At 38.8% G+C, this 12693-nt stretch overlaps 1 protein-coding gene across 1 annotated transcript; it reads right to left on the reverse strand.

The window, feature by feature from the left end:
• Window positions 1-7211: 7211 nt before the first annotated feature.
• Window positions 7212-7634, reverse strand: LOC149208762 (uncharacterized). The gene has a single exon (XM_089398414.1). The coding sequence runs from the start codon at window positions 7632-7634 to the stop codon at window positions 7212-7214; it is 423 nt and encodes a 140-aa protein (XP_089254540.1).
• Window positions 7635-12693: the final 5059 nt, after the last annotated feature.

Consider the following 12693-nt stretch of genomic DNA (forward strand, 5'->3'; position numbering starts at 1 on the left):
CTGGACTTATCAATTATATGGTATCTCAATGTTATAATTGGTATATATGGCATCCTCTGCCTCTGCGTAATGTATATGGTTATCTATGCATATTGTGTTTGGCATCCTCTATGCTGTATATGATATCTTTGCATTAACTTCCTCTGTATCGTATAAGGATCCTCTAGATTATAAGTATTATTCCTTCCAACTGTAATTATGGCACATTTTAGTTATATGTATATATATATGTATGTATGTATGTATGTATGTGTGTGTGTATGTATGTATGTATGTATGTATATATATATATATATATATATATATATATATAGCTATATATATGTATATGTATATATATGTGTGTGTGTGTGTATATATATATATGTCTGTATGTATATGTATATGTATGTATATATATATATATATATATATATATGTATATATAAATATATATATATATATATATATATATATATATATATCATTGACACACAGTTGAGTCACAGTTGTTTGACATCTCAGTTATATCTCAGAGAAATTTATTATTGTCAATGTATGTATATGCATCACAAGTAGTATGTTTGGCATTAGATATGTATGAAGTTTTGTTCCTCTACTTTATATGATATAACATTTGGCATCACAGTTTTCAGATCAGTGGTGGTATTTATATGTTTCTACCCTAATGTCATTGACCTCATATTTTTCAGTGTAGTGATGGTAGTTTCCAACCCTAATGGAAAGTATTGTGTAGCAATATTCATGATGAAACTTGTTCGCAAATAATTTGTAACCAAGACATGTATAAGCTCCAGGAAACTTGATTATATGTGTACCTTATACCACTTCATTTAACACTTGATGAAAATATAATAGAAGAAGAAGAATTGATTGAGAGTTTTCCCCCTTGTGGGGTTTTTCCCTGGTCTTCGACCAAATTTTGGTGTACATATTTGTGTATGATTTTCTTTAGTTGTTCCTTTATGTTCTGCTACTATATTGATGTTATTGTTCTTCCTACATAATTGAAACTGATGTTATGACGTAATGGGGTAAATGTATATGCAAATGATGAAAAAGGTTCAAATGCAATTATTAAAAGCAAAGAACAATATCACCCTAACTAAAATTAATAGGTTAACATCCTAGGATGACATCAATGCCAACACCGTGAGACAACATGCCCAACAGGAATCTGATTGAGGAGGGCCTCTTCCTCCTCCCTTGTTGTTGGCACCAGATATAGCCGCATTTAATGACCTTATTTGCTTTAGTCCACTCATAAGCAAGCTTTGTTCATCCCACTTTGTCAAAAAGAAAGACTGTACTCTCAAGATTTTGAAATATTTGATGTCATTTGAGGTGTATAATTGAGATAAATTCAAGCAGGTCCCTTTGGCTTTGGTTTCCATAATTACCAATTTAATATGCTAGAAAACGCTAAGGGAACAAAGGGCAGGTAGTTCAAGAGAAAGGTAAGTTAAATGTGCATTAATATCTTAACAAATTTCATGTGTTTGTGTGTAGAAAGATTGATTAATTGTGTTAAGATCTTTGAAAGGTTGCATTGTTCCTGTGTGTTAATCTCCTAAATTATTGCATGGTTTTTTGTGTAGAAAAAGAGATTATTTTTGTTAATCTCTTTGAAATATTGCATGGTTCTTGTGTGTTAACCTCTTGAAATATTTCATGGTTTTGTCTGTTTAAAGATAGATAATTATGTTAATTTCTTTGAAAAATTTCGCATGGTACCTATGTGTTAATCTCTTGAAAAAAAATCATGGTTCTTGTGTGTAAAACGATAAGTTAATTGTATTAGTCTGTTTGAAAATATTGCATGGTTCTTTTGTTTAGGAACACAAGTTCACTATGATATTTTTGTTAAAAAGATTTAATAAATGAGTTAACTGTGTTCTTGTAAGTAGAAAGATAATTTAACTATCATGATTTATTGAATAGATGAGCTTCGATAATTTCATTAATGTTCTTTATTCACATGCAAACTAATATAAACATGGTTCTCTTTGGAGATACATATAAAAACTCATGGATTTACAATTGCGTGCACGGTTTTCATTCACATGTAGATTGCAAGTTACTATTATATAGTTAATGGTGGTTTTTTTAGTTGGAATAAGGATGATTAGGTAAGATTTTGTAATTGTATGCATTTAATTAATGCATATGAATAGGCATGCTTGATATTCTTTATGCATTTTATTTAATGCATGTGTGATGTGGATAAGAAAACATGTTTTTATAATTATATGCATGTATTTAAATTTTGTGAAATGTGAATAAGAACATGAGCTTTTATAAGTTTATGCATTTATTTAATGCAAGATAAGTAGGTGTGGTATATAATTGTTTGCATTTATTAATGCATTCGAAAAATGAAAACTTACACATGCATTTATAGGTATGTGAATTTGTAGAATGCACTGGAATAAATGATGCGACCCAGCCTCATGGTCCCACAATTCTATGTGTCTTGGGTTTAATCGGCAGTCGCCGGATTCACAACACGGTGGCCTTTTTCCTGTGGTTGCATGCAAAGGTGGTGATGGACATTGGTTGGTGGCTACGAGCAATTACTGTTGCATTTAATTCCACCCTGTGTGCTTCGGGCCTAGCTCCTCCACGTGTTCTTTGGCAAAATATCCCAGTTCTTTGGTCATTCGAGAGGGTTTTGTTCTGTTGTTCGACTGCTGTGAGGGTTTGGGTGTGTTCTCTGTCTGGTTCTTACTTCGTGGAGTATGAAGGTCTCCGTTCCCTCGTTGAATGTCACTGTAAATGACTGTAAGTTCTCCGCACTCGGTTGTGGGTTTGTCAGTCTTCAATGGGTTGAAACCTCTTCGGTTCTGTTGGCACACTCACGGTAAGTCCTCTGGGCTCATTCTACTATTCTTTGCTGTGGTGTGGTTAAGAAGTCTGAGGTCTTGCCTGGTTACTGTCTTCAATTCTTGTTGTGCTGTCACCGTTGTCATGTTGTTGCCTCTGTTCTAGTTTAGTCGCTCTGTTGTGGTTAATGGGTACCTGTAATCACCATTTTGTGCATGGTTTGTTTAATTTCCATCACTCTCGGCTGTCAGGCAACAAATTATCAGGTTTCGGCGGCTTGCAACAGGTAATCTCTTCTTCCTTGTTTCAATTTCAGTTCCCTGTTGGAATTTGGATTAACCAGAACTGCTCCTCTAGTCTCAGTTTCGGCTGTTCGACTTGGCCCTACTCCTCGGCTATTCGATCCACTTGCGCAGGTAACTAAACACAAAATCCCTCTCATTCTGTAGTTGTTTCAATAGTTTCCTGGCAATGTGCAGACATTGATACTTCCGGTTGCATTTGCAAGTCACAGTTCGACATGGGCTCGTGGGTCCTCCGGTTTCTAGTCCTTAAAGGATGGCGCAACTTACTGGTAGGCTCTGGCTCTCTACGCTTGTCAACATGTGACTAATTTCTTGGGCTTTCTGTATTTTTCATTTTTTCATTTGTACTTGCCATGCACTATCGTTATTCCCCTGTGTAGTTTTGGTCTTGGTCACCTGGTCTGGTCGGTCATTTGTCGATTGGATGTTGGGGTTTCTATTCTAAAACCCTAGGCCAGGGTCTGTCCAATTCTTGGACACAGCACTTGTGGGTTTGTCAACAGTTATGCTTTGTAATTAAATGTTGGTCGGTTTCAATGAGAATTGGTTATACTATTATTTCATTACACGGAAATTACAAGGAGTCATTTGTTTTCAGAGAATTGCCTTTTCCTGTAGGTTGCTTCTCCGCTTTGGTATGCAGTTCTATTCGTTCCCGGAGCTCTGGTTGTGACACTCTTGTTAAACTAAGTTTCTTCACATCAGTCTTCTTCTTGTAACTGTACAGTTAATTAATTTCTTTGTAGCCTGTTCATTTGTCAAGAATACAAAAAGTATAGTAACCTCACCGTGGCGTCCCTTTGGTTGTCAATACTGTTAGTTTCAATTCATTATGCAGAAAGAAAATTATTATTCAGTAGACAGACAATATATACAGATAAATGATTTTTTGAAATAGATTTGTTTCTTTAATTTGATATTGTGAAATTTCAGAACCCTGCTTCGGTCATACATCGCTCTTTTTATATGTTGTGATTACAGTTAATTTAAACTGTCACTGTTTGTCAGTTGAACAGAAATAGTTTGTTGAGTAACCACAGTTTAGTTATTATTTACAAGATCTTCTTGTGGACAATTTTTTCTTTTCTTTCCTAATTTAACAGATCAATTCCTAACTGACACTTATTGCTATTAAACTTATAATGACCCTAACTAACACTTAACTTTCGCTTTTAGCAATTAAAGTAAAATAAATGGACCATCTGTCTTATGACTTCTTAAACTAGAAAATAAAAGAAAACATTCCAGATACTTGTCAACCTTCCAACCTAGCGAGACTTCACCCGGTCATGGTGAGCTAGATGCTCCTGCATCAGGCTCCCGGGGTAAAAAGAAATCATGGCTCTGGTCCATGAGCTTCTCAACTGAAGTTCCTGTCTGTTCAATCTGCTTGGCGTCAAGCCACGAACTGTCCTCGATAGGACGGTTCTTCCACTTGACCAGGTACTACATATACTCCTTCCACCGAGTTCGTTTAACCACCTGAGTGTCGAGAATGCTTTCGATCTCGGGAGGTTGAACGTAAGGCATCTGTCTCTTCCAAGCTTCCTCGTCTTCCTGGGTACTCCGTGTAGGTCGCGTGGTTCCATCTTCTTCCTTTCCCTCTGGGTCAGCCATGTATGGGAATAGGTCTGCTACGTTGAAGATAGGTGAAATGCCTATTCCGGGCGGTAGTTGTATCTCGTAGGCATTCGCTGAAAATTTTCGAAGAATTTTACAGGGCCCTATCTTCTTATATTTCAATTTATTGTACGTACCTTTGGGAAAGCGCTCTTTGCATAAATGCGTGAGGACTTCATCCCCCACATCAAACTGTGCTTCCCTTCTCTTCAAGTCTGCATGTTGTTTGTACTTTAAGCTGCTGTCCTGTAACTTCATCTTTACCTGTTCATGCAAATCCCTCATTGCGTTAGCGAAATCTTCCCTGTCTGCACTTTGCCTTTCCTATAATCCAAGGTCCCGCAGTTCATGCACTCCGCGTGGATGCATGCCGTACAGGATCTGAAATGGACTGAAACCTGTGCTACGGTTAGGCGAGTCATTGTAAGTGAACTCTGCCTGTGCTAGCGCTCGATCCCACATCCGCGAGTTCTCCCCGACCAAGCTGCGTAACAGGTTTCCCAAACTCCTGTTTACAACCTCTGTCTGCCCGTCGGTTTGCGGGTGATATGCGGAACTATAACTTAGCTGTGTATCCATTCTTTTCCACAAGGTACGCAAAAAGTGTCACGTGAACTTCACATCCCTGTCCGAAAGGATATATTTTGGCAATCCATGTAAACTGACAATCTCATTGAAAAACAAATGGGCCACGTGGGTGTCATCACTAGTTTTTCGACAAGGTATAAAATGTGCCATCTTCGAGAACCTATCAATCACTACCATTACCGAGTCGTATCCTCGCTGCGTCTTCGGTAGACCTAAGATGAAATCCAAACTGACTGAATCCCATGGTCTGCTTGGAGCAGGTAACGGTGCATACAATCCTGTGTTCTGACTGTGCCCCTTTGCCAATTGGCACACTTTACATTTGGCCACAAAACGTTGTACATCTCGTCACATCTTCGGCCAAAAATAAAAGTGACTAAGCTACTCGAGGGTCTTATCCATGCCGAAGTGTCCAGCCAAACCTCCACTATGCTTCTCGCGAATAATATTCAACCTCATCAAGCAGTCAGGTATGCACAGCTGTCCTCCCTTAAACAACAGTTTTTCTTATAGATTGTAGTCCAACCAAGGACTGTTGTCTCTCACTAAAGGGTTCTAGCAAACCTCATAGGCTTCTTTAAAATCTGTATCTGTCTAGTATAAGTCCCGTAAGTGCTCAAAACCCAACACCTACACAATGCTTTCCTGCAGAAGTAGAGCTTTCCTACTAAGCGCATCTGCTACCTTGTTTGCTTTCCCGTTAATATGCTTCAATACGAAATTGAAACTCTGTAAATACTCTACCCATTTGGCGTGTTTGTGGTTGAGTTTGTGCTGCTGCATTACATACTGTAGTGCAGAGTTGTCTGAATATAGCACAAATTCATTTCCTAATAAATAATGGCTCCAGTATTTTAATGCCTGTACCACCGCATAAAACTCTTTATCATACGATGAGTATTTCTGTCTACTCTCGTTCAGCTTCTCACTGAAAAATGCCACTGGCTTATCCTCCTGACTGAGAACAGCTCCAATTGCTATTCCGCTGGTGTCACAGCAAACCTGAAACAATTTCTGGAAATCTAGTAGTCTCAGGATAGGCCTCTCAATAATCTTCTTTTTCAACAACTGGAAACTTCTCTCTACTGCCTCTGTCCATCGAAAAGGTTGGCTGGCCTTTTTGATGGTGTCTAGCATTGGTGCACAAATCTCGCTGAAATTCTTGATGAATTTCCTGTAAAAACTGGCTAATCCATGAAAGCTACGTACCTCAAATAAATTCTTCGGAGATGGCCAATTCACTATTGCTGCTACCTTCTCCGGATCCATCTTCAGTTCATTCTTTGCTACTACAAACCCCAAATAAATCAATTCCTTCTGTAGAAAAGTACATTTCTTCAAGTTTATTAACAGCTTATTCTGCTGTAATTTCTCCAGCACCTTATGCACATGCTGTAGGTGTTCTTCTCTTGTCCTTCTAAAAATAAGGATGTCATCCAAGTAAACTATTACAAACTTCCCAATATACTCCTTCAGCATCTCATTCATTAACCTCATGAATGTGCTGGGTGCATTGCTCAGCCCAAAGGGCATGACCAGCCATTCATACAGCCCCTCATTTGTCTTAAAGGTTGTCTTCCATTCGTCACCCTCTCGTATCCGAATCTGATGGTACCTGCTTTTTAAATCTATCTTCAAGAAATAAGCTACCCCACTTAAAAAATCCATCATATCATCCATCTTTGGCAGTGGGAATCTGTACCGGATGGTTATTTTATTGATGGCCCTTGAGTCGGTGCACATCCGCCATTCTCCTCCCTTCTTGGGAGCGAGAACTATTGGAATATCACAAGGGCTTAAGCTCTCCCTTATCAAACCCTTGTCTAACAGCTCTTGCACCTACTTCCTGATTTCTTCATTATCCTTGGGGCTCATTCAGTATGTCGCTTTATTCGGAAAACTGGCTCCAGGTATGAAGTCAATGTGATGACTAATGCTTCGCTTTGGGGGTAACTTGTCTGGCAAGTCGTCTACAACTATGTCTGCAAACTCCTCCAACATTTGATGAATCTCTATGGGCAAGTCTGATATTTCTGTATGCAACAGGATTGTCCTTGCTTTCTTTACCACTACATAACCTACCTCACTGTCCTCCACCTGTTTTAAAAATTGTTTTCCACTGACCAATAGCGTTCTTGGTTCACTGGTCTCTGCTATCCCTTCTTCTTTGATGGGTACAAGCATATGCTTGATTCCATCCTTCTCAAATTTATAACAGTTCTTCAATCCATCATGGACTACCTTTCTATCGTACTGCCAAGGCCTGCCCAGCAGTATGTGACATACATCCATCGGCATGATGTCACAAACAACTTTGTCCTTGTATCTACCTATCTGAAACTTGACCTCGCTCTACTCATCCACCAACAATTGATGCCCTTTTTGTAGCCACGAAACTCTATACGGATTGGGATGTTTTGAGCATTTCAACTCAAATTTTTCCACCATTTCTGTGGACACTAAATTGTCAGTACTTCCGCTGTCAATTATTAATTTACAACACTTACCTCATGATTTACAAATCGTCCTGAACAGAGCTTTCCGTTGCATCTGTTCGGTAATCTCCTTGACTGGTTTCAATAGCACCTTATGCAGCACCAAAGCTTCTCCCGTCTCTGGAGCATTCTCCACCTCTTGAGGGATTGCTGCTGCTTCCTCTGGTTGCGCCACATACGCACCCCGCTATCCAGCTGGATATGCTTTTGGACACTCAAATGAGCGGTGCCCCCACTTATGACACTTATAACACTGATAACCAGCCCCTCTACCTCGGCCATTTCCCCTGCCGTGCTGGGACAATCTACCACCTCTCGCACTGTCTCGTTTGTCTGCTGATCCAGAAGCTTTCGAATTGCTAGCTTCCTCGTTATTGTTAGCATATCGGCCCCCACCATAGGACTGGCCTTTTCCTCTACTAGCCCCTCGTCCTCTCCAGGTGTTCTACCTTCTAGTAATTTTCTCCTCAGCCTTTATCACACTCTGATAAGCTTCCTCTGTGTTATTCGGAGATAATTTCATCTAAAATATCCAACCTCAGCCCATTAACATACCTGGTTGTTCTTTTTGCTTTATCTTCTGTGTATCCTGCCCGCAAATTCACTTGGTAGAATGCCTCCGTGTAATCCTTTACGGTCAATCCTTTCTGTCTCAGATTTTGCACCTACCTGTGCAATGCAATCTGATAGTCCCTTGGCAAAAATCTGCCCTTCAACTTGGCCACCATTCTTGACCAGGTTTTAATCGGCGCCTTATTCAGTCTCTTCCTCTCGTTCTGGACACTATCCCACCATAGGGCTGTGTGTCCCTTCAATTTCGTCGCAGCGAATTTGACTCTGCGGTCTTCGCCGATTTCCTCGCACTCAAAATACTTATCCATCTCACTAATCCAATCCAACAAAACTTCGATAGACAGGCTGTCGTCATATGTCGGGAGTTTTGGCTTGGGTTTACTACTTTCTACTAAAACAGATCTCAACAATCTCACTTCTGCGGATTCACCTTCTCGTCCATCTGCTGCTTCTTCTACTTTCTCTTCACTAGCATCGCCTAATTCTGGATCTCTTCGTCTACCTACCTCTACTACCTCCAAATGGGCAGCAAGAATTCTGATCTCCTCTCTCAACCCTTCTTCTGCCAATCTTCTAGCACCTCTGCCACAACCTTGTCACCCTACTTCCATATCTCCAGCCAACATAATTCACTCTGATACCACTCTAATGCAACCCAGCCTCATGGTCCCACAATTCTATGTGTCTTGGGTTTAATCGGCAGTCGCCGGATTCACAACACGGTGGCCTTCTTCCGGTGGTCACATGAAAAGGTGGTGATGGACGTTGGTTGGTGGCTGCGAGCAATTACTGCCACATTTAATTCCACCCTGTGTGCCTCAGGCCTGGCTCCTCCGCGCGTTCTTTGGCAAAATATCCTGATTCTTTGGTCATTCGAGAGTGTTTTGTTCTGTTGTTCAACTGCTGTGAGGGTTTGGGTGTGTTCTCTATCTGGTTCTTACTTCGTGGAGTATGAAGGTCTTCGTTCCCTCATTGAATGTCACTGTAAATGACTGTAAGTTCTCCGCACCTGGTTGTGGGTTTTCCAGTCTTCAATGGGTTGAAACCTCTTCGGTTCTGTTGGCACGCTCGCTAGTTAACACACATGGTAAGTCCTCCGAGCTCGTTCTATTGTTCTTTGCTGTGGTGTGGTTAAGAAGTCTGAGGTCTTGTCTGGTTACTGTCTTCAATTCCTGTTGTGTTGTCACTATTTTCGTGTTGTTGCCTCTGCTCTGGTTTGGTCACTCTGTTGTGGTTAATGGGTACCTGTAATCACTATTCTGTGCATGGTTTGTTTAATTCTCGTCACTCTAGGCTATCAGGCAACAAATTATCAGGTTTTGGTGGCTTGCAACAGGGAATCTCTTCTTCCTTGTTTCAATTTTAGTTCCCTGTTGGAATTTGGATTAACCAGAACTGCTCCTCTGGTCTCAGTTTCGGCTGTTCGACATGGCTCTGCTCCTTGGCTATTCGGTCCACTTGCGTAGGTAACTAAACACAAAAACCCTCTCATTCTGTAGTTGTTTCAATGGTTTCTTAGCAATGTGCAGATATTGATACTGCCCGGTTGCATTTGTAGGTCATAGTTTGACCTGGGCTCGTGGGTCCTCCGGTTTCTAGTCCTTAAAGGATGGCACAACTTACTGGTAGGCTCTGGCTCTCTACGCTTGTCAACACGCGACTAATTTCTTGGGCTTTCTGTATTTTTCGTTTTGTCATTTGTACTTGCCATGCACTATCATTATTCCCCTGTGTAGTTTTGGTCTCGATCAATTGGTCTGGTTGGTCGTTTGTTGACTGGATGTTGGGGTTTCTATTCTCAAACCCTAGGCCAGGGTCTATCCAATTCTTGGACGTGGCACTTGTGGGTTTGTCAACAGATATGATTTGTAATTAAATGTTGGTCGGTTTCAATGAGAATTGGTTATACTGTTATTTCATTACATAGAAATTACGAGGAGTCATTTGTTTTGAGAGAATTACCTTTTCCTGTAGGTTGCTTCTCCGCTTTGGTATGCGGTTCTGTTCGTTCCCGGGGCTCTGGTTGTGACACTCTTGTTAAACTGAGTTTCTTCACGTCGGTCTTCCGCTTGCAACTGTACAGTTAATTAATTTCTTTGTAGCCTGTTCATTTGTCGAGAATACAAAAAGTACTGTAACCTCACCGTGGCTTCCCTCTGGTTGTCAATACTGTTAGTTTCAATTCATTATGCAGAAAGAAAATTATTATTCAGCAGACAGACAATATATACAGATAAACGACTTTTTGAAATAGATCTGTTTCTTTAATTTGATATTGTGAAATTGCAGAACCCTGCTTTGGTCTTACATCGCTCTTTTTATATGTTGTGATTACAGTTAATTTAAACTGTCACTGTTTGTCAGTTGAACAGAAATAGTTTGTTGAGTAACCATAGTTTAGTTATTATTTACAAGATCTGCTTGTGGACAATTTTGTCTTTTCTTTCCTAATTTAACAGATCAATTCCTAACTGACACTTATTGCTATTAAACTTATAATGACCCTAACCGACACTTAACTTTGGCTTTTAGCAATTAAAGTAAAATAAACGGACCATCTGTCTTATGACTTCTTAAACTAGAAAATAAAAGAAAACATTCCAGATACTTGTCAACCTTCCAACCTGGCGAGACTTCACCCGGTCATGGTGAGCTAGATGCTCCTGCATCAATAAAACAACAAGATTTTGGTTGTATTTCCTATTGTTAACCATTTTTATTACATTCGTAAAAACAAGAATGGTTTTGTATTAAGGGAATACGTAGGTTGTTATACATGGTCTCGAAACAATAAGAATAACAAGAAAACAATACCATGGTCGAGCAATTTGTTTCCATAGTTTTACATTTTTATAAAATGCATTAAAGGTATGGTTTTGAAAATATTAATTAAGGTGTTGCATGTGTTAAATAGTCATGGTTTTGTACTTGATGATGCATGCAAAAGTAAAAGATTAGGGATGATTTTACTTTTATTTAGACATGTGCAAAAGAGTGATACATGAAAAGATGTGTAAAGCATAGAATATTATTATCAATTATGACATAGAAATGATAACTGATAGAGATTGAATATTTGGGGTTCGATAAATTGATATTTTAAATAATTATGATGTTAGAGTTTGTTAACAATAGTGGTTGCAAGAAAGAATCATGACTTATGGGAAGAATGGATTGACAATTTCTAATCCATCCCTTTCTTAACAACTGAAAGGTGGATTATAACTACTACTATTGCAGGCAACGAGATCAATATGTATAATTATTGCTACATGCAAAGTTCAAGATCATCAAATGCAGTTTACAAGGGGTAACCTATCGTTGAAAACAACCATGCCATGAGGACATTGTATTCAAAGAAATGTGGGGTAAAGTGTTTGAGAAACATGAAATCATGTTGAATGTATTGACCTTTAGTTAGTTATGCTCAAATTAAATATTATATTTCTTTATAAAATTTCAATAATGGACAAGGGATAGACTCCCCTATTTCCATTGACTTGTGGATGAACTCCCTCATGAAACATTTTATAAAATGAATGTTTTCTATTTTTTCCTTTTGGGTTTTCCAAGGTATATCAATATCCATTTATGTGATTTCCTATGTCGTTATCTTGATGATATTACTACCTTGCATGACATTTAAAATTACATCATTTAAAGTGTTACTAACAAGCCTGATTAAATGAATAATGTTAATGATGCAAAGTTGCAGTTGAAAGCATTATGATAACAAGTTCCATTAATGATTAATCTTTTTCACACATAATTATTCCATTTCTATAAATACTTCACTTGATTTTGGTGATTATATCTTTAATGATTAGTTAAGTATGTGATTAGTTATTCATGGGATGTTATATGCAGGTAAAACTTGATTAAAAAAATTATCAGTGTATTTTGCACAAGGTCTACCAAGGGATGTTAAATCAATGCATTTGAATTATCTGAGAATGTAGAGCTGGTTAGAAACTGAAGGAGGGTTTTCAACTCTACACCTAATCCTAGGCATCTACACTATAATCTTTTTTGTAGTTAACCGCCCCTGAGCTAGATCCAAAGTATGAGGGGATCATTGCTTAGGGGAAATTCACACCAAATCTTGGTAGAAAACCACAATACAGAGTTCATTTTCCTAGTGGTTTGACAACTGTTATCTAGAAGTAAGCATCGTAGTGATGCACTTACTCTTTGGTTTCAATCATAGGGCTTCACCCAAAGGTGAGATGGGCTATTAGTTATTTCTATGAGATTAAATCCACTATTTTTTTGGTTTCACGGTTTTCTTT

The sequence above is a fragment of the Pinus tabuliformis genome, chromosome 1_2 (genome assembly GCF_031772625.1).
Source record: "Pinus tabuliformis cultivar Carrire ecotype Pingquan chromosome 1_2, CPIR1, whole genome shotgun sequence".
NCBI lineage: Eukaryota > Viridiplantae > Streptophyta > Pinopsida > Pinales > Pinaceae > Pinus > Pinus tabuliformis.